Source organism: Pelophylax lessonae, assembly GCF_965119305.1.
Source record: "Pelophylax lessonae genome assembly, chromosome: 2".
NCBI classification, from domain to species: domain Eukaryota; kingdom Metazoa; phylum Chordata; class Amphibia; order Anura; family Ranidae; genus Pelophylax; species Pelophylax lessonae.
Genome location: NC_138769.1, coordinates 579,354,610 through 579,380,759, shown reverse-complemented (window position 1 = coordinate 579,380,759; position 26,150 = coordinate 579,354,610). Strand labels below are relative to the sequence as shown.

Sequence of the window (26,150 nt, the reverse complement as noted above, 5' to 3'; positions counted from 1 at the left end):
TATTTCTACGGTTCAGCAACTGGGGTAGTGAAATATGCCTGCTGCTCACATCAAGTGGTGGTGTACTGCCAGCAGATTGGGTGCAAGTATCTGTGGCACCCATTGCATCCCTCTCAATGCAGGTATTTGAGAAGACATGAGGTATAGGGTTAGAGATCCCACATGAGGAGCAAGGTGCAGTGTGCTTGTTTTGATCTTGTGACTCTTTCAGGTGCTGTTGCCAACGGACTGCATGGCAGGCCGACATATGCCTTGTCAAGCATGTGGTGCCCAAGTGATTGGTCTTCTGACCATGCTTGATCCGCTTCAGATGTTGCAAACAGCAATGCTGTGGTCTACTGCACATGATGTTGAACAAAAAGCTCACACTAATGAACTTTTGGGAGACTGTGGAGAGTTTGCAGCACCCTGCACCTGTGTAGCTTGGTGCTTTGATGCAATAGGTTGGCTACCCCTTTGGTGGCCCCTGGAGCACATCCTGCCTTGTTGGAGTTGTGTTTCCTCCTCCTCCGCCTCTATCCTGTCAAGCACCCAAGTACAGTCAGTGACCTCATCATCCCCTCCCTCCTCGTCACTGGAGCAAACTTGGCAGTATGCTGCAGCTGTGGGAACATGACTGCTAGTTTCTTGTCAGTCATTGTCACCCCCTCTCTCTAGGCTCACGTCATTCCCTTCATCAACCTGCGAACCAACATCACAGTTTTCAAATTGCTGCAAATCCTCCAGCAGCATATCACTGACACTATGATCAAATAGTTCAGACTACTCCTCTGTGCATGATGGTAGAGGTGACAGAAGGAGTAGCTGTGGAGAAGGAGCCTGTGGAACAGGCCACTTTGGCATCTGCGTTGGAAGGCAAACTACTATGAGCGTGGGTGTCAGAGCAGTGGCATACCCACGGTGGGGGGGGTGGGGGCGTTCCGCCCCGGGTGCCACTCACTGGGGGGGGGTCAGCCCGGAGTGGCTTCTCTGTGAGAAGGCAGCTGCAGTGACAGCTCCTTCAGTCCGCGCTGCTCGTGGGGGGGGGGGCAGTGGGAAGAAGATAAAGTGCCTAGCCTCGTGTGTGTGCTGGATAGGACAGGGATGGGGTGGCTGTGCATATAGATGAATTGATATTTCCATATTTCCCCTGCTGCCGCTGGATGATTCTCCTCCTCTCCCTCCTGCAGGCATCCAGCCGCAGCAGAAATATGGAAATATCAATTCATCTATATGCCGCTGCCCCATCCCTCTCCTATACAACTTCTTTTACTGCCCCCCCAGTTCTCTCCAGCCTCCCCAAGTGCTCTTAACCCCTCCACTGCTCTTAACCCCCCCCCCACTGCTCTTAACCCCCCCCCCCACTGCTCTTAGACCCCCCTAGTGCTCTTAGACCCCCCGGTGCTCTTAACCCCCCCCCTGTGCTCTTTAGCCCCCGTGCTCTTTAGCTCCCCGCGTGTTCTTTTATCTTCTATCATGTCTGCAGTCTCTGACCTTCTCTTGTATCACATCTGCAGTCTCTGACCATCCCTTGTATCATGTCTGCAGTCTCTGACCATCTACTTTATCACATTTGCAGTCTCTGACCATCTCCTGTAGCACGTCTGCAGTCTCTGACCATCTACTGTATCATGTCCGCAGTCTCTGACCATCTCTTGTATCACGTCCGTAGTCTCTGACCATCTCCTGTACTATGTCCGCAGTCTCTGACCATCTCCTGTACTAAGTCCGCAGTCTCTGACCATCTCCTGTACTAAGTCCGCAGTCTCTGACCATCTCCTGTACTAAGTCCGCAGTCTCTGACCATCTCCTGTACTAAGTCCGCAGTCTCTGACCATCTCCTGTACTATGTCCACAGTCTCTGACCATCTCCTGTACTATGTCCGCAGTCTCTGACCATCTCCTGTAGCATGTCTCCTATCTCTTACTCAAACTTAAACACATTGCTAATAGTATTAGCTATCTGTTAATGCCAAAGGTAGGACTGTGCAGGGGAGGCAGAAATTGCAAAAGGGGAACTGTGATTAGAGAGACGGGGGGCAGACTGCAAGGGGCCCTTTGATGGGGGGCTGTGAAAGGTGTGCAATAAATATTAAAATTAAAAAATTATTAAAAAAGGGGAAGCTGCGCTGAGTGACACAAAACATATATCATGAGTCCAAAAAGTCCCAATGTTTTGATATAAAATAAATAATGAATCAGAAAGTCCACAAAAATATTCAAACGAATATCCACCCGTGCAGGAAAATGAGTAAATTTACTGCTTACCAGAAGTAGCAGTATAATGGGCCTTGAATGAGAATTAGCCGAGCCAGATGAAAATCTGTGAAGGATTCCTCACCAGCGATGGCCGTCCCAGGATCACGATTAAATGGGTGTAGGGATAAAAAACAAATAGAACATAGCGTGATACTGTATAAATTCGAGTGAATCACTCCCGAGTGTGTCAGAAGGAAAAGGAAGGTGCTATTACAACCCACCACCAACACAGGCTGCTTACCAGATAGTGATATATGTAAGCGAATAAACAGCAATCCAAAAGATGATAGAAACTTTAAATAAACCACTACCTTTAACGTGTTGTAATTACCAGATAGATGATATGTGAAGGCAAATCAATATGCAGCAATCCCAAAAGAGGCGTAGAATAAGCCACCACCTTGATCTTAGTGCAATTACCAGAAATTAAATAAATATTCTTTAAAACATTAGAAAATTTGTGGGCGCTTTTACATTTTAATGTGGGGGGGTGCCAGATATAGGATCCGCCCCGGGTGCCAAATGCTCTAGGTACGTCACTGTGTCAGAGGACAAGGTGGATGAGGACTGCCTATTTATCCACTCCACCAACTCTTCCACGTGTTGTGGCTGAATAACAGGGGCAGCACCGGAAATAAAGGATGGGCGTGCCCCGCCTGCAGAGGATGCACCATGTCAACTGTGACCACCATTTTTCACTGTGGACACAGAGGCTGCTTGCCCTCTTTTCATGGCCTGTGAGCGTCTGCCTCTCCTTGTTGGCCTTTCAGACATGATGTGGATAGAGATCAATTTAGGGTATACGCAACTGACTGATAGATACTCAATGGCCTGATATGATCTAATCAATAGCCCTATATGTAGAGATCAATGTATGGTATATATCGCACTAATGATTATACTTCACTATCTGATCTCTTAACTTGTAAAAAGCACAAATCTCTCTTCCTGCCTAACTCACTGCTGCTAGCAATGTCTCTAATTAGACTGCAATGCACTGTCTGAAAAACTACAAATCACTTTGCGCTCCCTGCCTGAAAAACACGATCCCCTCCCTCCCTAACTCACTGCTAGTAGCAATGTCTCTAGACTACACTGCACTGTCTGACAAACTGCAAAAGACTATCCTCTCCCTGCCTCAAATACATTCCTCTCCCTGTCTCCTATCTCGCCTACACAATTATCACACTACACGCTGTGGCTGTGTAAGCAGCCTTTATATAGTGTGGGGCTTGTACTTAGCCCCTGAGCCCCGATTGACTAAAGGCAGCCTGCCTTTTTTCCAATCATGGCAGAGATCATTTGATTGGCCAAAGCATGGAGATCAGGGTGCATGATTTGGCCAATCACATAACGCACTGCACGCGCCATGCATTATGGGTGCTCAAATTTCCCGCGAAGCAGCACATTTGTTCGTCATTCAATGAACGAGCGAACGACCAATGTTCAAGTCGAATTTAGCTTCGATTCGAAATCATAGCTCATCCCTAACCATCATGCCTAGTCATGTCTGTGAATGTCAGAGTTTTACAATGCCTGATTATAGTTCCTCAACAGTTGGGAGGGCCGTAGTTTGGAGATCCCTGCTATAGATGCAGAGAGTAAAACAGTTTGCAGAGATGTGAGCACAACAACAGAGGACCAGACATTTTAGGTGGCTCCTTCGGGGTCAGCACTACACATTTGCTTTTCCCATAAAATAACTAGTCTGTAGTGTTGAAGACATCTTGCCACATTTCAAGCTGCTTCTTCAGTTCTAAATGAGTGTCAGGAATAAACCACTGCATTTTAGATACATAGGTAATTTGGTCAGCCTAATCCAATCACCGTGGAATGTATTAAGGCAGATGTTGATTGTTCAATAATATAGTGGGGGGGGGGGGGTTTGGGGGGGCGTGAAAGTTTATAAAATCACCCTATTTTATTACAAAACAAAGAAAATAATGTGCCTAAGATGAGTGGTTACATGTGAACAGCAGCGGCGCAGACCAATGTACAAATCAGACAGCTAGCGTTCTACTGATCCTTGCTGGTGGCCGCCGCTAAACTGCAATATTAATGTAACCTTAATATACACATTTTTAATCAATACCCTGAATTCTTTATTGGGTTTCAAACCCAAGTACATCAGCTTTTATTGGTTTGTACTTACTACAGTGACCATGTTGGGTCTTTTACACAGTTGAGATGTTCGTAGTTATGTAATAAGAACAAGTGCTTTGAACACAGTTTATTGTATAAAAAAATACATATATAATCTGTGTCCACATAGAGTACATCTGGGTAGATTAAATCCCGCCTGCAGGTTAGCAGGGTAGAGATCCATTATATAGAGCACTGGTGTGTGACACATCAAATAATTTAAGAGTAAACAGTAAAGAGGGAAGACCTAGGAGGTCTACATTTCAGAACCCTAAATAAATTAGCAGCTTTAAGTGCCTGTTCCAATATTCTTCACAGGAGAAGACTCTTATTATTTTTGATATTTATAGGATTCTTGGTGTTAATATGCAGTCTGTCAGTGAGAGCTGGCCACTGGGCCTGGTAACGGTACTGGTATCCATATGCTCTCAAGTGGTAGGTGAAGTATTCTAGGGTGTGCATGAGTTCTGCATCCACATAGTGGAATGATATAGCCAGGTCTGAGCAGCACTTGGGACCCTAAAAAAAAAAAAAATAAATAAAATTAAAAAGTAGCTGGAGTTTTTGTTACAACTGTATATTGTAAAAACAAAGATTAAAACAGAAAAGTAATTTTGTCATTTTAATATTTTTAATCTAAAAAACACACCCACACAGGTTGAACTGGAAGGACTGATGTCTTTAAACTAATACATAGTAGGTAAGGTAGAATAAAGTGGAACTTTATTCAGAAAATTAAGTCCTGTTAGATCACTTCAGGCTGGCCCCTTTTACAGGTATAGCTGTAAACATTAAAAATACCTGCCTATACAGTTTACAATCCAGTGGGACACTGGGGTTGATTTACTAAAGTCAAATATACTGTGCACTGCAAATGCACTTGCTGCAGAGCTTAGTAAATTAGGCAAAACTTCACTTTGCAAAGAATACTCAATCACATGCAAGGAAAATAAAAACAATTTTGCTTGCACATGATTGAAGTATAGAAGTCAGTAGAGCTTGCCCTCAGATCTAGACCAACTGCACTTGTAGTGCACTGTAGATTTGCCTTTAGTGAATCAACCTCTATATCCGGTGCGCTAACCAAATGAATGTGTGAAAATACAGGTGAAATCATGTGCAAATCAAAACATGAAATGTAGGGTCTAGAATAAGACCGACCAAAGGTGCTAATAACATATAGGAAAAGTATGCTAATACAAACTGAAATAAATCAACAATATTGGCATTAGATACACCAGTGAGTGTCAAACAATGGTGACCACACGACTAATATCGTGACAAAAAACAGTCCCAAATAATGCACACAAAAAAAGTCCAAATCCAAAATTCTTGTGATGAAACGGTTAAACTGAAAGTGTAAAAACCACGTGAATGAAATTCAGTGTCCTACCACCAGCTTAGCTTCTTACCAGAAGATTGGAATAATAAGGGCCTATAGGTAAATAGCTCTGCTCCAGAGATCACACAGCAAGGGAAAGACCCAAAGGGATATAGCCACTAATGCCTCCCAGGTGAAGAGTGGTGGGCCTCTTACCAGATAAATTAATTAATTAAGCTGTGGGCAAACTAACACTCCTCTCCTATGCGGGATAAGGTGCAGGATGGATCTCTGGTGGGTTCTCGTTTTTCTTGTCCTCAGTCATGCCTTGTTCTGCACTGTATGGAGGCGGCCATCTTGGTACAGGTAGGGCTTTGCTTCCTTATGCAAGAGCTGCCTCCCTGATGACTGATGATGTGATGATTGTTAGGGGGAATATTCAAGAGGAGAAGATGGGGCTGCACAGATAGGCTTTGGTGTTCATCAGATCTACAATCTATTAGCTTTAAAAAGTCCTGTGGATCTGGTCACTACGGTGGCTAAAGCTCATTCCAGCTTTACCCACCGTTGTGACCAGATCCACAGGACTTTTTAAAGCTAATAGATTGTAGATCTGATGAACACCAAAGCCTATCTGTGCAGCCCTGTCTTCTCCTCTTGAATATTCCCCCTAACAATCATCAGTCATCAGGGAGGCAGCTCTTACATAAGGAAGCAAAGCCCTACCTGTACCAAGATGGCCGCCTCCATACAGCGCAGAACAAGGCATGACTGAGGACAAGAAAAACGAGAACCCACCAGAGATCCATCCTGCACCTTATCCCGCATAGGAGAGGAGTGTTCATCACAAGAATTTTGGATTTGGACTTTTTTTGTGTGCATTATTTGGGACTGTTTTTTGTCACGATATTAGTCATGTGGTCACCATTGTTTGACACTCACTGGTGTATCTAATGCCTATATTGTTGATTTATTTTAGTTTGTATTAGCATACTTTTCCTATATGTTAACAGCACCTTTGGTCGGTCTTATTCTAGACCCTACATTTCATGTTTTGATTTGCACATGGTTTCACCTGTATTTTCACACATTCATTTGGTTAGCGCACCTGATATATACATTCTCCATTCACTTCACTACCAAAAGTTGTAAGGTAGCAGCTTTCCACTATCCAATCAGCGCACTTTTATTTTTCACAATCAACCTCTATGACTGGCGTGGTGGTGATCAGGGACACTGGGACTGGTGTGGCGGTAATTATGGAAAATATGACTGGTGCGGCGGTGATCAGAGACGCTGTAACTGGTGTGGCATTGATCAGAGACAGTGGTGACAGTATGTAAAAAGAAACATATTACATATTGTCACCAGAGCAGTGCAGTGTCATCATAATGACACTGTACTACTCTGAGGGTGATCAGGGATTTTTTTATTATAAGCAATCAGTAAGACTGTCTAATAAAACTTTTTATTCATAAAACCTTGATTACTATTGTGATGCTGTGATTTGTCAAACTATTACATGGTACAGGTTCGCTGTGATTGGCCCTGGTACCATGTGATCGCAGTGATTTGTCACAGATCTTACACAGTAGTATACGACAGCAATGTTCATTACATTGATCACTGTGATTGGTCACAGGGATAACATGATACCAGGATACCAGGATTGCTCGCAGAGGCCCAGTACCACAATTAGTAATAAACGGTGTCCAGTGAACACAGCAGGTCAGAAATTGTGCCGCTGTGCGCTCTAGAGAGTGCACACGAGCAACAAATGTGGGACGACGTAAGTGATAAAGCAAGTCAATGGACACCTGCAAATGATCCAGCTGTAGCCAGGATCTGGGCTACAGTAACACCAAGGAGAAAATTTTGGCTTTTATTCAACTCGTCCTCTGAGGTTATACATCACCATTCTCCTCCAGCCAACAGGAGAGCTAAAGCCAAGGAAACCAATAGAGTTCCTTGCAAAGTGCTGAGAATCTTGGGAGTTGCAGTTTGGTCTGACAGGGCAGCCATATAATGAAGCTTAAAGGACTCAAACTCCTCTCCCAGTACTAGGCACTGTGCAGCAGGAGTAGTGGATAGAGGATTTTTATAAAAACTGCCTGGGAAAGTTCTTCACATCTACAGTATCACACTATAAGTTGCAGATTCATCCTTCCTAGCTAAAAAATGCTGACAAAATAACAAACATGTTATACTTACCGGCTTTGTAACTTACCTGCATAACCAATGGTTATGCACTGTAACAGTCCAGATCCTCCTCTTCTCAGGTCCTTTGCCAGCGCTCCGAAAGCCTCCTTCCTGCTGAGTGCCTCCTAGCAAGCAGCTTGCTATAGGGGCACCTGAGTCGAGCTGCTGCTCTGTGTGTTTATTCAGACAAGTAGCCACGACTTGGCCCACCCCCTCTCTCTCCTCATTTGCTGACTGACTGTTTCAGCAAATCAGGAGGGAGAGTTCTGGACAGCCGAGTCTCTCATGCAATATCGCTGGAACGAGATGGGGCTCAGGTAAGTATTAGGGGGGCTGAGAGGGGCTGCTGCATACTGAAGTTTTTTTTTTTTATCTTAATGCATAGATTACATTAACATAAAAAACCTTCTGCCTTTAGAACCACTTTAACTTTCACTAGTTACCGCCTGGCCTATGGACAAATGACGGCCGGGTGGGACATTCACCATTCCGGGTGGATGTCATATGACGTCCTCCCTAAAACGCGGCTCATGTGCCCCATAGACCATGCTGTGGTGCAATTAGTCACCCGTCGTGTCCACTGGACAAGGCGGGTGACTGATCAGTGTACTACCATGTGATCGCTGTGACCAATCAAATCATATTGTGTATATAGCGTATGGGTTTCATTCATGCCATCCATTGTGTACTATTGTGTTGATCTCTGTGATTGGTCACAGTGATCATAGGATACAGACAGGGCCAATCACAGCCCATCCATACCATGCGATTAGCTGTGGCCAATCACAGCTAACCACAATAGTAAACACTACATTAATCAATTTCATTTAGTAAAAATGGTTGCTTCTAACAGTGAAATTCACTGGTATAAGCAATGAAAATGCGTAAAAAAAAAAAAAAAAAGTAATTGAAAATAATTTTTTTTTTTATTTTTTAAACATACTGTCACCAGTTACTGTCCCTTATCTCCACCACACCAATTATATGAGGACACTATACTGCACTGGGGACAGTGTGTAAGAAAAAAAAATTGTGAACTTTTTTTTTTAATTTTGTCATTCTCCAAAAAAATAGTGACAAAAATTAAAAAAAAAAAAAAAAAAAAAAAAAACCACGCTTCTTACTAAATACCTTGGACTATCTACTTTAAAAAAAAGGGGTCATTTGGGGAATATTTCTGCCCTGGTGTTTTCGGGCCTCAAGAAATGAGATAGCCAGTCTGTAAATCAGGATTGATTACTTTTCACATAAACCATAGTTTGTGTACTATATAAAACTTTCCTATAGACTAAATATTAAACACTGATTTAGGTTATTTTCACCAAAGAAATGTAGGTGAATTCAGTTAGGCCTAAATTTATGAAGAAATATTTTTTGCAACATTTTATAAACAGAAACGAAGAAAAACTTTTTTTAATATCTGTTCCTTTTATCCTTTATTTAGAAAAATATAAAGAATCCAGTGGTGATTAAATACCACCAAAAGAAAGCTCTATTTGTGTGAATTTTATTTTTAATTAAAAGTGTAATATGGGTACAGTGTTGCCTGAGTCCGCAATTGTCATTTAAGTGCGACAGCGCTAAAAGCTGAAAATTGGCCTGGGCAGGAAGGGGGTCAAAGTTCCCGGTATTGAAATGGTAAAGTTTGGCAAGCTCTTACAAGTTGAACTTTATTGAGCCTAGTTATGTGAACAAAGGAGATTAGGTGGTTGGTTGGGGAAATTTATCTGGAAACACAGTGGCGACATTATTTTGCACCATAAATTATTCAGGACTAGAAGAGTTAAGGGATGAAACTCCCCTCATATACTTTCTCCCCAGTGCCAAAAGAGAGGACTTCTTTTGAAGTCAGCCATTCAAAGCTTATTTGTATGCAAGAACACGTGGAAGCCCCAGATCTGCATAAGGGCTCTTTCACACGGGCGGTCCGATCAGATCCGCCTGTCAGTTTTTTAGGCGGATCTGATCGGATCCTCCATGCAGCTCTATGGGGCAGCGGGTGTCAGCGGAGGTCACCTCCGCTGACACCCGCTGCCATCCGCATCCGATCCTGTGCTGAAATCTGGACGGATGGAAACCCTATTTTTCCATCCGTTCAGTAATCGGAGCGGAGCAGATCTGATGAGAGCGGACAAGTGGTCCGCTCTCCTCCGATCCCCCATAGAGGGCAGCGGGTGCTGAGACACCTCCCTCTCCGCTCTGCAAGCGGAGACGGAGCTGTCATCCGCCCGGCTCAGCGGAGATCGCGGATCGATCCCCGCTGAGCAACACGGATCCGCCTGCGGAGGCGGACCGTGTGAAAGAGCCCTTAGAGAATATGGCAATATAGACTTCACTATGCTATCATGCTTCTTCTACAATGATATCATCTAAGAGAGTCAAAAGAAAAAAAAAAAGTTATATTACTTCTCAAGTATGCATAACATATGTTCTCACTCCTCTATATACAAAACCTATCCACGACCCATTATATTCAACAGAATACTATCAACATTTCCATTTTTACAGTATGAGCATTTATAAAGTTTAAACTCACCTCAACAACAGGGTAAGAGGAATAATCAAGATAAAGGTCATCTTTTTCAAAATGGCTAGTTAAGTGAAATTCTGGAGTAAACGGATGGAAGGTTTCTCTGCTTTTAGAGTCCCGAGTGTCAACAGGTGCAACTCCCATGATCTCCATGCAATGTCCAAGTTCCAAGTCCTCCACAGAAGATCTATGACTACAGTTACCAGAGTGAAAACCTTCCACAAAACGCTTTAGTGCCTCCTTACTAAGTACATAACCAGCTCCACCACTCATGTAGCCCTGCTTGACAAAAGGTTTGAACAGTTTCCCAAAGTAGATAGGCTGGTCAGGTGTATAAGTGGAGAGCATTAGATGGAGGTTCTCCATTACTATATAGCTGTCATCATCCGCTTTCAAAAACCAGTCAGCCTGATTTATGTAATGTTTATGAAGATATTGAAAAGCTCTGATGGTCTTTAAGTAGAGTTCACTTCGCCCTTCCTTGGTGCCCAGACCGATGGTCGGAAAGCTATCACTGGAGGTAGAACTCATAAACAAAGTAATATTACAGTGGCGAGTCCAGGAATACTTGACATGGATGGTTCTGATCTCCAAGTTTTTAGGTGAAGTCATGATCCAGCAAAGCACTCGAACTTTGTGTGCAAGCTCTTCACTTACGCTGCTGTTATCTGCAAGGTACAGACAAATTTCCAAAAAAAGGGAGAGAAAGGTTAGTTATTAAGGAAAACATAGGGTTGATTTACTTAAGACAAATAGGACTGTTATTTGTCTTTATTTCTATGTTGCCATAGGAAGTTGGACCTTGCAAGGGAATGTTTCCCAGAGCTTCATTAATGGGGTTAAAAGCTCTACTGACATTCTTCATCCAATCATGTGCCAGCAAAAGTTTTTTTTTTTAATTTTTGTTCTTTTTCTTTGCAAATAATTAGTACTAACTTCAATACATTCACTAAGCTCTGGGAAAATGTCACTTGCAAAGTGCAGCTTCACTTGCAAGGTGAACAGCCTATTTGCCTATGGTAAATCAATTCCATAGCGTTTCAATCACAAACAAAGAGTGGGCAGATGGATAAGTCTCATTGAAAGCTCTGGAAATTGCTCATTTGCAGTGGTTGCCTCTAAAGGTTGTGCAACATAAAACTGGGTGAAGACGACCATCATTTTTGAACCATGATGAATTGCCAATTGTTTTGGTAAACTTCAAGGTATTTCAGAGAAAGTTGTTGCTAACAAATCGGTCAACCTTTGTACATGCTGTATATGGAATCTGTCTTCCTGGCCAAATGGTTTTGTTTTTGTCTATACAGCCTGTTTTTTATGTAGCCCTTTCAGACAGCACAGCCAGGTTGGTGAGCAAACTCTCTGTTGTTGTTTAGCAGATCACTATTAAAGCAGTAATAAACCTAAAACCAAAAATGTATTTGAGAGACGCAACTCTTGGGGAATGATCACAGGAGGCACAGCAGGCAGCAGCATTGTCAGTCTGGGGGGGGGGGGGGGGGGAGTGTTAAATGTATTAGCAGATTTAGATACACTAACAAATTGAAGCCAAACTCCAGCTCACACATTCTTTTTTCTTACTGGCTAGATCACCAGATAAGGGAAGAAAGAAAGCCTAAAAAAAAAAAAAAAAAAAAAAAAAAAAAAAAAAGGAACTAATAAAGCCATCACATCTGAGAATTGGAAAGCTGCAATATATTCAATGTTTATTACTGATTTGAACTATTCCCTTGCCTTCAGCTTATGACTTGATAGTGATAGAGCAGCGAAAGACTTGTGAGGTCATGCCTGTGCTCACTCCGCCTGTTGGTATGTCCTGTGTTAACACAAGAACATGCAGAACACCAGATTGGCCCCAAGCGTTGCCCCTCCTTCTCCCAATACTGTATTAATTGAAATTGAAATAGAAGAGGCTGAAATCCAATCAAGTTCTGATAGTTGTACAAGTTGCATTTAGGATGCATTTTTAAATAAATACACAACTACATGAATTGATATTTGCTTGGAGTTCAGCTTTAGGCTTTAAAGATATTTCATAATTTCTATGAGCTGACACCAACAATCACTTAGAAGGTATTCAGAGACCTGGTTTTGGCATTGGCTTTGGGTTCCATGATTTCTTAGATGACTCCAGTGCGTAGTTAATCTTTTGCAAAGTGCTGACAGTGTAGAATGTGGTTAGGAATCCAATGAAGAAACCGAAGACAAATTTTTTTCTATGCTGTCCGAGCATGGCACATAGTTATTATGAAATGTATCTAAGGGAAAAGAAGGATAGTAAATATAACACCTCTATGGCAATCCCTAACTGATATGAATAAATCTAGAACAATGAATGGCTAGCATCTAAACTACACAGAAATCACCTTATTAACTGTAGTTAATCTATTTGCCTAAAGTTTACTTTATGGCAGAAGTTAAACTACTTTCCTGCATAAAAGTCCTACATGAGAGACTGCTTTTATCTATTTACGAACAGGAAGCACAGAGACAAATAATATAGTGTTAAAACTGAAATATGGCAGTTGCCCTTGACTTATTTTGGAAAGTGTCTGCTTCAGAGCATTTATCCTCATTACAGATGTGAAACAAAAATATAAATACTAAGACCCCGTTCAGACAGGGGCGACACGACTTGGTGGGGCGACCTGTGAAGTCGCGGTGCACAGCGTGTGGCGCGACTTGCACGGACTTCATATCATTGAAGTCAATGCAAGTCGCCTCCAGGTCGCCCCAAAGTAGTACAGAACCCTTTTTCTATGTCGGAGCGACTTGTGTCGCTCCTATTAGAACGGGTCCTGTACTATTCAATGGCGAGCGACCGACCGCGACTTGTCAGGCGACCAAGTCGCCTGACAAGTCGCGCTAGTGTGAATGGGGTCTAAGCATCAGGAAACTGAATATGCAAATACTTGTTTTGATCGGCAATTTACCAAATAATAATGCAAGTTTACAGATGTTCATTCACCTTCCAAACCAGAACAATAGTATCTATGATATACACTATGCTGTGCACTTGAGGTCAGAACTGTGCAGTCAAGTTCCTCCACCCCAAACTCGCTCATCCATGTCTTTATGGACCTTGCTTTGTGCACAGCCATGTTGGAACAGAAAGGAGCCATTCCCAAACTGTTATCACAAAGTTTGGAGCATGAAATTGTCCAAAATGTTCTGGTATGCTTACGCCTTAAGGTGTTCCCTTCACTAGAACTAAGGGGCCCAAGCCCAACCCCTAAAAAACAACCCCACACCATAACCTCCACCAAATGATTTGGACCAGTGCACAAAGCAAGGTCCATAAAAGGGATGAGTGAGCGAGTTTGGGGTGGAGGAACTTGAATGGCCTGCACAGAGTCCTGACCTAAACCCGACAGAACACCTTTGGGATGAATTAGAGCGGAGACTGTAAGCAAGGCCTTCTTGTCCAATATCAGCGCCTGACCTCACAAATGCGCTTCTGGAAGAATGGTCACACATTCCTAAACCTTGTGGACAGCCTTCCCAGAAGAGTTGAAGCTGTTATAGCTGCAAAAGGGTGGGCCAACTCAATGTGGAACCCTATGGACTAGGAATGGGATGCCATTAAAGTTCATGTGTGTGTAAAGGCAGGTGTCCCAATACTTTTGCCAATATAGTGTATGTCTTGTGAGAGAGTCTTCTTGAAGAAGCCTTCCCAAACTCATCTGTACTTTACAGAACAAATAATCTTACCTACATGACAACAGAGATATTTTACAACTGACCTTCAACTTCCTGATAGCTCAGGGTGAGATCTTTCTTGGACCTTATTGGGGAAGGATCATTTGCAACAGGTTTGAATGGCCAAATGGGAGCCAAAATTACTGTTAAATGGTGACCATAGCATCCACTTGATTAAAATGTTCCCATGTTGCCACATTCAATTTATCATGAAATGCATTGTACCCACAAGTCAATTTATGCATTTTCAGTGCTTGTTCAATCCAAATTTTTAATTTAACTTTAAACCATTTTGGGCTTATGCACAAAAAACAAGCAGTGTTCAGATCCACAATCTACAAGTATCTGAATTCAGCAGTATTATTATTGTGTGCCAAGAGACAATTCACAATGCACCAAGGTTTGTGCCTAAGTTCACATCCATACAGTGGAAATGGACACTATGAGCTGCCAGTGCAGGTGCAAATTGACTTCAGCCACTGTAAAATTACCACAGCCGCTGATAACTCACTGTTGATATTTACTTCTCCACCTGGATGGAGTCATGCAGCAGTGGCACAGGCAAAGAATGACCTCAGCCTTCAGTCGGTTAGGAGGAGTTCTAAACAGTGTTTAATCAGTGGCAGTGGTGCAGAATAGATGCATCTCAACTATAGGCACAAATGGGTGTATGTTCAGATGCAGTGTAGGCATCATTTTTTTGCAGGATCTTGCTGTTAGCATAGGGTAAATCACTGCATGAGGCATATGGGTTCCTTTAACCCCATTCACTGCCAGGCCCTGCGCTCCACTTTTAAACCCAGGTGGCCAGGCCATATTTGCAATTTTTCCAATGTTTTTTATTTTTATTTTTCCCTTACAGCTTTTAGAGTTTGTAAAAGACCCCCCCCCCCCCCCCCAAAACCATGTATTTTCTGAAAGAACATGTCCAGTATTGTTAAAAGAAGGTGCTACTGATATTTAGGGACCCATGATATTGGCGCAAACGTTTATAAGAACAATATTTTTGCTAAAATCATTATTAGCAGATACACAGTACATTTTACAAAATTCCTGCTCAATTCCAACTAAATATAAAAGCTCAACCTGTATTGAGTGAATAAATAAAATTAGTAAATTTAAAAATTTCACCTTTTTGCGAAATGGTGAAAATTGAACATACGCAAAACTGTAAATAAGCATATTTCTCTAAAAATATGGAGGTTTTCATTTTTCACTTACAGCTTTCAGAGTTTGTAAAAGACCCCTTAAGGTCCGGTTCACACTTATGCGAGTGCGGGAAGGCTGCGAATCCGCAGCCTGTTCCCGCATCGCACACACACCCCCGGCAGTTCACACTGCCATATGCGATACGCTGGGGGTGTCAATGTAATCTTAACGACACCCCCAGTTTGATCGCATATCGCAGTGCGATCTTGCAGTTCGCACAGGATCGGATCGCACAAGTGTGAACCGCTGTGCGATCCGATCCTGATGCGACTTCCAAAAAGGGTCCCTGTGCGTGTTTGGTGCGGCTGCGGTGCGAATTTAGCCATACAAACTGTATGGCTAAACTCGCACCGCACAGCCGATCGCATGTAATGTCGGAGCAGTGCGCTCCGACATTACATGCGAACCCCGCACACGCACAAGTGTGAACCGGGGCTAAATCGTATATTTTCTAAAAGCACATGACTAGTAGAATAAAAAGCTGGTGCTAATTAATTTTTTATAGGCCCCACGATAGTTGCACTAATATTTATCAAATCACTATTTTCACAAAAAACACTATAATCGTTATTTGCACACAAAACCACAACATAATTTACAAAACTCCTGCTAAATTCCTACGAAGGCCTCATACAATGTTGTTTGCTAAAGCGTATACCCATGGAGGGCTCTGTTTACCCACACATGGAAACACAGAACACTGTCCAGGCAGTCCTATTCATGTCAACTGGGACGCAGCAGCTGCAAGGACAGATCTGAAATGTGGGTGTAGGTGCATGGTCCCAAATCCAGACAGCATGAGTTTAAGGACATACACCCACATGGATGTTAAGTTGGGAGTAGTGGCTGTTTCAATGCAGCCACTGAGTCACAATTGTTATGGATGGGAATACCTGCACATGAATGCACGGAATATCGGCGCATTCCTGTGCAGCTGCTGTGTCCCAATTTACATCAATGGGGCTACCTGCATAGGGATGCACCGAATACCTGTGCATCCTTGTGAAGCTAAACACGGCCTCACTGTATTATGCCCCATGTACATGAGGCCTAAGGCCTTGTTTAGACTGGGGCAGCAAAAAATGTGCGGTTAAGTTTTGTTTTTTCCGCCTGCCAAACGCCTGTCTTAAGCTGTAGTGCACATGGTGCAGATACCGTTGGTGCTTCATGCCCCCAGCAAAGTTGACCCAACTTAAAGTGATGCTGTCTACCGGAAAGTACACATTCACTTCAAAAGGGAAGTGCCGCAAACGTCCCACAACTTCGTGCAATGCATGGGGTTGTGGCGCATTTGTTGGTAAAATGGGGATAAAACAGGCTGTGTGGAGGCGTTGCATCATTTCCTCACCACCTGTCAGCCATTGGAGCGTGATCCTTTAGAGGCAAGGGAGATTAAGACAAATTGCAAAAAAACAGTATCTCTCCTGTGCTCAAGTGGTATGCGGGAAGGTAAATGTTCCAGGTGTTTTTTTTTTTTTTTTTTTTTTAGGCACAGATAAAGCGGTCTTGCTGCCTCCTCAGGACCAAGGGTATCCAAAAAGCACTGTAAGAAAATAACAAGAGAAGGGTACACGACCTTGTGCATTACCACTAAAAAGATTATTAAAATCAGAAATGGGTAGCGTACAATATACCCACAAACATAGGATATGTACAAAAGTGGCAATTTTGGCTCTGAGGAAGAGGGTCCTCCCTCGAAACGGGCAAGCCATACCAGGTTTTGTGGACGCCATCAGGCCATCCAGCAGTAGAGAAGGGTTCTGGAGTTGAGCGGTTCCCATTTCCTACATGCTTGTACATATCCTAGGTTTGGGAGTACATAGCACGCTACCCATTTTTGATTCAGATTAAGACACATGTCTAAATCTAACTTTACCATGTTTTTATTACTTATTTTTTACTACTTTTTTCTTTCATGGGTACAAAATACACACATACATATAATTTTTGTTTTTCAGGGTGGGGGGCTTTGGAGAGACATCAGGGGTCTAAACAGACCTCTAATGTCTCTTTCATGAAACAGAGAAAGGGACTGAAGGCAGTCAGACAGCCTGAGCTGCATTGTAGATGATTAGATAAGAGCCTGTATAGATTGCTATTCATTCATAAAATGAAACACTGGGAGTTATTTACTAAAGGCAAATCTACCGCGCACTACAAGTGCACTTGGAAGGGCAGTCGCTGTAAATCTAAGCGGGACATGCAAGAATAAAAAACAGAATTTTTGTTTGCACATAATTGGATGATAGAAATCAGCAGAGCTACCCCTCATTTCAGATCTTCCCCTACAGCGACTGCACTTCCAAGTGCACAATGGATTTGCCTTTAGTAAATCAACCCCATAGTAAATACAGTTTACTCTATGTCAGTGATGAAAGAATACAGGAACTGTACTGGTCACTGACTGTATGTCTTTAGTAAAGAAAGATGCCTGGTAAACACATGTTTACCAGCTGGTAAACACACAGAATGAATGACAGCCCTGTGTGTTTTCTCACAGCAGTGCGTTTTTACTGCGGGTGGTTGCAGGTATCGCTGTGATTCCTGCACCCGCATAGATAGATGTGAACCGCTCTCCATCCTGACGATCTGACAGTGGCCGCAGGTGGCGGGAGGAGGGAGAGCCGCCTAGCAGCTGCATGGGAGGTGGGGGCACTAAAAATGGGGGGGGGGTCTGTTTGGCCAAGCTGATCCCCCTGTGGTGCCCTGCAGCATCCAAAGTCTGTGGGAGGGCAGAGGGGGAAAGCCAACAGGGGATCGGGTTTGTGAGGAGGAAATCCGTACGGTGGAGAGGGGGATCAGAGTAGGGGGGGGGGTGAAGCAGCAGGGTAAGGAAAAGTTAGAGGGGGGTAGGGGGCTATTTAGGTGACAGCCAAGGCAGGTGAACCGGTGAGTGACACAGCACAGGGAAGCGGAGGCAAGGGTGGGGTGACATTTCAGGTAAATAGCCTAGATCAGAGCTATCAGTAGGTTCAGCAGCATGTGCTGAACAATTCTGCCATAAGTCTATAGTCACTGAAGTGAGCTTAAAGCAGAGGAGGAATGCAGGTGCATACGGTGTATGGATCTTGCCAGCTGGAAACAGTGCTGGAGGTCTGTATGCCGGTAAACCATAAAAAAAAAGCTGCCAAGAAGTTGAAAACCTATTTCTTCCCTCTACTTATGTTACTTACTTCCGTTGCAGCCTGAACAGATCAGGAATTCCGTATAGGAAACAGGTAATGTAGGAATTCCTGCATCTACAGTACGTTTAACCACTTCCCATCCTTAGACCATTTATAAACAGCCTAAGGTTTAAGTGGCTACAACCATGATCCCAGTATTTTTTTTTTACAACAGGCGATTACCTCCCTATCATTTGAATGTGCTGCCGTGCCTGCATTTCTCACAGATAAAGGTACATGCACCTTTTTCAAAATGTGATCCACAGGGAAATAGCATGGTCCTTTTACCCATGCGATTTACCTGCAGGTCCTACACCCACAAATGCGCTGCGTTTTTACGTGTGGGGGTGCCATTCAGAATGAATGGCAGCCCTGTGCGTTTTCTCACAGCAGGGCTTTTACACTGCAAGTGGTTGCAGATACCGCTGCGATTCCCGCACCCACACGCATAGATATGAACCGAGCCTAGGGGAGGATTCTTCACTGAAAACCAATGTAAGGAGCACTACATTAAAACACTCTGCATGGTATGGACATGCGCTATGTTGTACATTACATCGCTAGACCACTTCATAATTTATGCTGTACATTACTGACTGCTGCCCAAAGTGTTAATTTTCCTGCTATTTGCTAAATGTTCCCCAACTGTTTTAGTACATTTTTTTTTTTTTAAGTAGGCTCAATACAAAGTATTAGCTCTCTATGTATAATCTGTTTGATGAAAATGATGTGTAATGGAAGAATCTAATTTATAAATGGTCCTTTGTGCTGAGGGTTATGCGTGTCTGTGAGATTCTTGCTGGTGGCACTATAATTAAATTGTATTTTGTGGTTAGAGTGACTGCGAGACAAGTTTGCAGTGCATGCAATAAACAGGCCTATTTAATATTTAAAGCCCATTCACACATGTCAGTTAGGGTAATGCATGCAAGATAACATAGCATACACACATCAGCACTTTGCAGTACCATTCCTTTTCAATGGGGCACGCCAACACAAAAAGGCAAAGCACCTTTAACACACATCTGCTGCAGCATACCATGATAACACACTACCATTTATTGTGGTGCACCAGGCCGAAATTTTTTGGTGCTTGTTCTTTTTTTGTGCATTGGCTGCCCTTAACAGAATAGGCTACCCTAATTCAACAAATTAGTGCAGTTCATTCTGTACTCTGGTGTCCCATTTTCAATAGACAGCGGGCTGAAGTCTGACGTCACAGAGCCGGTCCACAGAGTCTAAGCCAGCTGCTCCTGCCTCTCCACAGCCCATCGCTCCAGTGAGTGCAGGGCGGTGGGCAGAGCAGAGAGCCGGTGAAAACCAAGCGATCTGCAGTGTTAGATCACCAAGTATGGGTTATCAAATAAAATGAAAACCCATACTTCTCTTTTAACCATTCCACTTTAGGACACACCCACTGTTCAATGCATATTCTTCAATGCAGTGCTCTATGCAAGCCCCAGTTTTTTTTTTATTTCTTGCTTCAATATGCCTAAAGGGGCTACAGCCTATAGCCAACGACATTACCCAAGCATGCACAGTTCCGCTCTGGATTTAGAGTAGCAATGGACTTTGGCCTATTCAAATCAACCCACCAGGAAGCCGGGACTGCACAATCATAGGCAGCTGCAGGTGGGGAAATGCCTCACTGCCTATGATTGGCGGTGTGCAGTGACGGCTTCCTGGCGGGCTCGATCCAAACACACCCGAGCCCATCACTAATTCAGAGCATACAGTATGCCATGGAATGCAGAGTGCCATGGCTAACGCATGCATGCGCGGAGTGACGTTACCAAGGCCCTAGCATTTCAAACTAAGTGAAGATGGAAGCACCATGACAGCGCTGCACTGGAGAGCCCAGTTTGCAGGTAAGTCTGTCACAATGTGATGGTGCGGTGCATATTGGTGCATTATAGGATAAACCTGCAGGGGGGGGGGGGGGGCTTTTTTGCCAATTTACTACTACTTTAAACTACTTTGTGCTTACAACATGTGGGTTGCCTTGATGCACCATGCCTCAATGCACAACCCATTTTTTGTAATCACTGTGAAAAACACATCAGCCTGGCAAAAAAAAAAAAAAACGCTCCGAAAAGAATCAAAACCACAAAAAAAACTCACCCGGAACACAGAAATTGTGGTGTGACCTGGCCCTTCAACAACAGACAGTTGATATTGAAAAGGAATCAATAACAGCAGGATATACGTTTACCACAGTACATAAGCTGCAAACTCACCTCTGAAAATATAAAGTATTCTACCCTCCCATATGATATCAATTATCCATGCTTACAAGAGTCATTTCACAGCTCTAGTATTTAAGTGTACAACAGATCAGCTGCACTCACAAAGCAATTAGGCAAGTTGCTGCCCCATACAGTTTATCTCCAGCTAGGGGATTGATACGATATCACTGTATATTCATCAATATAATCAGAACCCCCCTTATATGTCCCAATGCCCTTTTACAAAGTGTACCTTATGATCAGGTAGCAGGATCAGTCTGGTCACCTCCTCTAGTCATCCCAAAGATGCAGTTGCTGTGTGATCACTTTTTTTTTTTTTTTGACAAGTGGATCCTGGGTGGAGCTGTAGGCTCAGCTTCTACAGGTGTGTGTTATGTTGGGAGAGATCGCCCCGTGCTGCAGGTTACACATAAGATACTGCTAACGTTTACATAGGATTAAATAAAATAAATAAATAATATATATATATTTATTTATATATATATATATATATATTTATTTATTTATTTTTTATATATATATATATATATATATATATATATATATATATATATATTTGGAAAAGATATGAAAAAAATGAATAGACTTTGTTGCTGTGTCTCTAATTCTCATCACAAATTGGGAAAGGGAATGGCAAAGCATACAGACTAAACTTTCATAATATCTCCTGGAGGTGTATTTTTGGACTAACATGTCCCCTTCATCAAGTAATACAGAAAACACTGATATCTTGTGTGTTGATGGCAAAGCCCATTTTCAGACAAACCTTTTTATTTTTTTATTTGTGAGCATATTGAGAAAAGATTACATTCTCACAAGTGGGGCTGCATTCACATGACCAAGTGTCTGAGGCCAGGGGCATCGGCCGGCATGAATCAGTAGAGTCTTGTCAGCGGTACTAATGGCTGGTTGCACGCACTGCATGTGACCAGCAGCAGCTATCAGCGGTGGTTGGAACACTGGAAGCGGTGCAAACCAATAGCAGGTGTTAATGCTGTTTGCATGTAACTGATCATCCAAGTGGTTACATGTGAATGGAGCCTCCGGTCACCTCTGGATGTGGCCAGTGTACATCAGGAGTTGGCATTTCTGCAGAGTTTTGGTCATGTGCATAATGGCTGCAGGTATTTAGCCAGCTTGCATGTGGCCCTAGGGCAGAGTGTTGATATAGCCAACTCTGAATGCAGCAAACTAGCCACAAATATCTGGCTATCTGAATGTAGCCTGACGCCAGGTTCACACATATGTGCAAATTGGAAATATGCGTACATATATGTGCAAAGTTTCCCCTCTCGTTGGAGCCAGTTCACACAGGTCCAGGGCGGTCGCGGTCCCCATTCCAAAAGGGTCCTGTGCATTTTTGGGTCTGGTTGAGGTGCAAATTCAGGCAAAAATTCAGACTCGATTCACACCTAAACTGGTGAATGGGACGCACCAAACCCCATGCTGAGAACCGCAGCCACACATATGTGAACCTACTCTTATACAGTAATCTGACTGCATAACCTGCAAAGTTTAGCTAAAGTAGTACAAAAATTAGAATATTTCACATTTTATATCTTATTAAACTATTTAAAAGTGCAATGTGCTAACCCTACACATTGCACTCTGATTGAGGATTTCAATGTAAACCTTTTGATTTACCAAAATAAATTACACGCACATTAACCTAACAATTCAGGATATTGATACTCAATTTTGATGTCTTTAAATTCAACTCTAGTGTTTCACCACCTGGTGCCAAAAAGAAGTTCTAAATGCACAACTCACTCCCTTCATGCTTCAGTGTTGTCCTTTTCTATTAGGCCCCTTTCACACAGGCGGACCGTTCAGATCCGCCTGTCCGTTTTTTTGGCGGATCTGAACGGTCCCCCCATGCATTCCTATGGGGCATCGGATGTCAGCGGAGACATGTCCGACCCGATCCGATCCGTCAAATCTGGACGGATGGAAACCCTATTTTCCATCCGTCCAGCGGATCGGATGGGATCAGGTGAGAACGGACTGACGGTCCGTTGACATCCGATTTCCCCCATAGAGATGCATGGGGAACTGTCAGCTGTGTCTCCGCACACAGCGCGGAGACACAGCTGTCCTCCTGCTGCTCAGCGGGGGATCGGCGGCTCGATCCCCCGCTGAGAAAAACGGACTCCGTCCAGCGGACAGAGTGTGTGAAAGAGCCCTTACTTGTTGATGTCCTGTGCCATTCAACCTCATCTTGTACACCAGGGCTGTCAATAACACCCCCACTTGTCTTCATGTCATCACACAGCCTGGGTTCATAGTACAAAACTGCCTAGAACCACATTCACATATGACAACGCGAGAGACGTTCTCTGCATTTGAACTTTCTAGGCCACCGAGGAAAAAGGGTGCGCAGATGGCTAACAGCCAAGATCACTTCTACCCAGCGGTGTATCATCCATGGGTGCAGGGTGTTCACTGAACACGGGCCCCCGAGGGCGGGCACTGTGACCCACACTGCACCCATGGATGATTGTCCCTGGCTGACAGTGAGGGATAGTTAGTGCAGCAAAAGGGGACAGTTGCAAGCGCCGATCTCCCTGTATAGCTTTCAATGAAGTAGCTGACAGCCGCTTCTCCTCTCCCTCCCATGGCTGTCAGCTGAAAAGCCATACAGGGAGGTCCATGCTTGCAACTGTCCCCATTGCCGCATCGGTTATCCCTGACTGCCCCCCTGTGTCCTAATCCTCTTGCCCCCCCTCTGTGTCCTCCTCCTCCGACCCTATGTGCTCCTCCTCTGGACCCTCCCTGTTTAGTCCTCCCCCTCGTCCCCCTGCAGCCGGCTTCCCTACTCTCCTCTCCCGCCAGCTGATGTCAGGATGGAAAGCAAAGGAAGGGACCAGTGAACATGTAATTTACCGGCCCCTTCCTTTTATCAACTGGACACAGTTTAGTGATCACTACCAATCGCTCCTGTGTCCTTTAATGACTTAGCATATTAAATTGTGTTTACTCTGCTTCAGTTTATGAATGAACAGGAGCCTCTGTCTCCTGTCCCCCAAAAAAGCATTGTGGAAAAAAATAAAAAAGAAATTGGATTGTAAAAAAATTAAACACAAATAAAAAACTACTGACACCATCCACTGCCCTATATCAATTTTCCCTTCCCAAGAAGCACTGTGAAAAAAAAAAAATTAAAAAATAAATTAAAAAATAAATAAAAAACAAATATTAAAAATAAAATTGTAAACACATATAGAATATATAATTATAGAAACAAAAAAACTACTGACACCATCCACTGCCCTACTGACACTGTCCACAATACCCCCCCCCCTCCTTCCCCCAAATCATTGTGATAAAAAATGATACAAAAAACAAATTGTAAAAAATAATTAAAAAATAAAATTGTAAAAAATAATTAAAAATAACAAAAATTCTCACACTGTCCACTGACCTACTGACTCCATCCACTGACCTACTGACTCCATCCACTGACCTACTGACTCCATCCACTGGCTCCCAAAAAGCATTTTGAAAAAATAAAAAAATACTAAAAAATAGAATTATAAAAAAAATGATTACAAAAAGGAACTACTGACACTGTCCACTACCCTGCTGACACCATCCTGCAAATAATACCCACCGCCATACATTCCGCACTCCTGACCTGCACATTCTACCCACCGCTATACACTCCGTACTCCTCTCTTTCCCATACTACCCACCGCCACACACTCCTCACTTCTCTCCTGCACATAATACTCCCCGCCATACACTCCTCTCTCCTCTCCTGCACATACTACCCACCGCTATACACTCCTCACTCCTCTCCTGCACATACTACCCACCGCTATACACTCCTCACTCCTCTCCTGCACATACTACCCCCCGCCATACACTCCTCACTTCTCTCCTGTACATAATACTCCCCGCCATACACTCCTCTCTCCTCTCCTGCACATACTACCCACCGCTATACACTCCTCACTCCTCTCCTGCACATACTACCCACTGCTGACCACTCCGCACTGTTCATTCCCTTTTTAAATATTATGACATTCTGACATTCTGCACATGTAAGTCACCTCAGACTCTATTAAACCACACCCCCTTTAAGCCACACCCAATAATTAGTGCAATTTATACCCCGCCCACATTTCACTACGAGCGCCGCGTTTTGTTTTTATCTCACGTGGGTCCACTGATTTCATGATACACAGCTGCTTATACTGTTTAAAATGAAGCTGGCGGCTACATTTTATAACAAACCATAGCTAAAACCTGTTTCAAAGCAGAACTCCAGAGGGAAAAAAAAAGACCTCAGAAATAGGAGACTAATTAAAAAAAACAGGTTATTGCGGTTGCAATATTTTGCAAACTGATTTGGGAAAAACCTTTTATTTAACTTTTTTTTTTTTTTGCTGCAAATATTTGTGCATTTATTTTTATTTTTTGCTAATGGTGGACTTAGCCTTTTAGTTCTTCCTTAAGCCCCATGCATACAGCAAACAATAATAAATATACAATGCCTTTGGTAATTTAACATAGGGGTCCACGTTGGTTCATACAACAGTTTGCATAGTAAACATAAAGCATACAGCACATTTATTTGGAAACCAGGTTTTAAACAAATGAAGGTGATTCACTGTAAAGCATGAACACTTGTTTTGCAAAGCAAACAGTTGTGTTTTTTTTTTTTAAAGGGACAGGATGAAAGACATCTGTAGAACCTACAAAATATACACTCCTTATACTAACATTGAAAATGTGAAAAAGGTTGTATAAATGAAATCAGGCTTCACTGTGTGCACAATTAATAGGCAATTTTGACCAAATCATCATTTTTATGCAAATTGTCCAACTCCAAGCTATATAAACTTGAATGCTTATTGGATTCATCTCTGGTTTACACTGAATGCAGAATTGAAATCGCGTGACTTCACTTTAAACTGCATGATTTCATTAGGTGCAACTTGGCTGGCATCAGTGTGACATCACGCACAGATGTCTATGCAAGTCGCACCTGAAGTCGCCAAACATTACAGCTACTTTTTCAAATTTGTGCAGCACCAAAAAGTCGGCGATGCACCGATTTGAACGGTTCCATTGTGGACAATAGGGTGTGACCTGTCAAATCACATGACAAGTCGCACTGGTGTGAACGGGGGCTTAAGCATATTAGGTGATGTGAATGTAGCACCCTAAAGGTAGGTGCTAGGTAAATGTATGGTGGGCCTTGTCTGCCTAGCAACGGGGGTGTGATTTATTTAGTCAGGGTGTCAGGGCTTCCAGATGTGCCTGCTGAGGGGAGAAGTATCCCCTTTGGCTCCTGTGAGAGGATTCTCATAGGGCAGTGTGGGAAGCCCAATCAGGGGACAAATTTAAGCTTGTAACTACCCCAGATGGCAGAATATGCTGCAAAGGATTCTTTGAGT

The 26,150-nt window shown here is 43.2% G+C and overlaps 1 protein-coding gene across 1 annotated transcript; it reads right to left on the bottom strand.

Moving 5' to 3' along the window:
- Positions 1–4,686: 4,686 nt before the first annotated feature.
- LOC309547562 (glycoprotein-N-acetylgalactosamine 3-beta-galactosyltransferase 1-like) lies at positions 4,687–22,551 on the bottom strand. Its single transcript, XM_082247437.1, has 4 exons — positions 22,519–22,551; positions 12,516–12,688; positions 10,437–11,098; positions 4,687–4,899 (listed from the first exon to the last, which is right to left on the bottom strand). The coding sequence occupies exons 2-4, from the start codon at positions 12,661–12,663 to the stop codon at positions 4,693–4,695; spliced, it is 1,017 nt and encodes a 338-aa protein (XP_082103563.1). The 5' UTR covers positions 12,664–12,688; positions 22,519–22,551; the 3' UTR covers positions 4,687–4,692.
- Between the last annotated feature and the right edge of the window lie 3,599 nt (positions 22,552–26,150).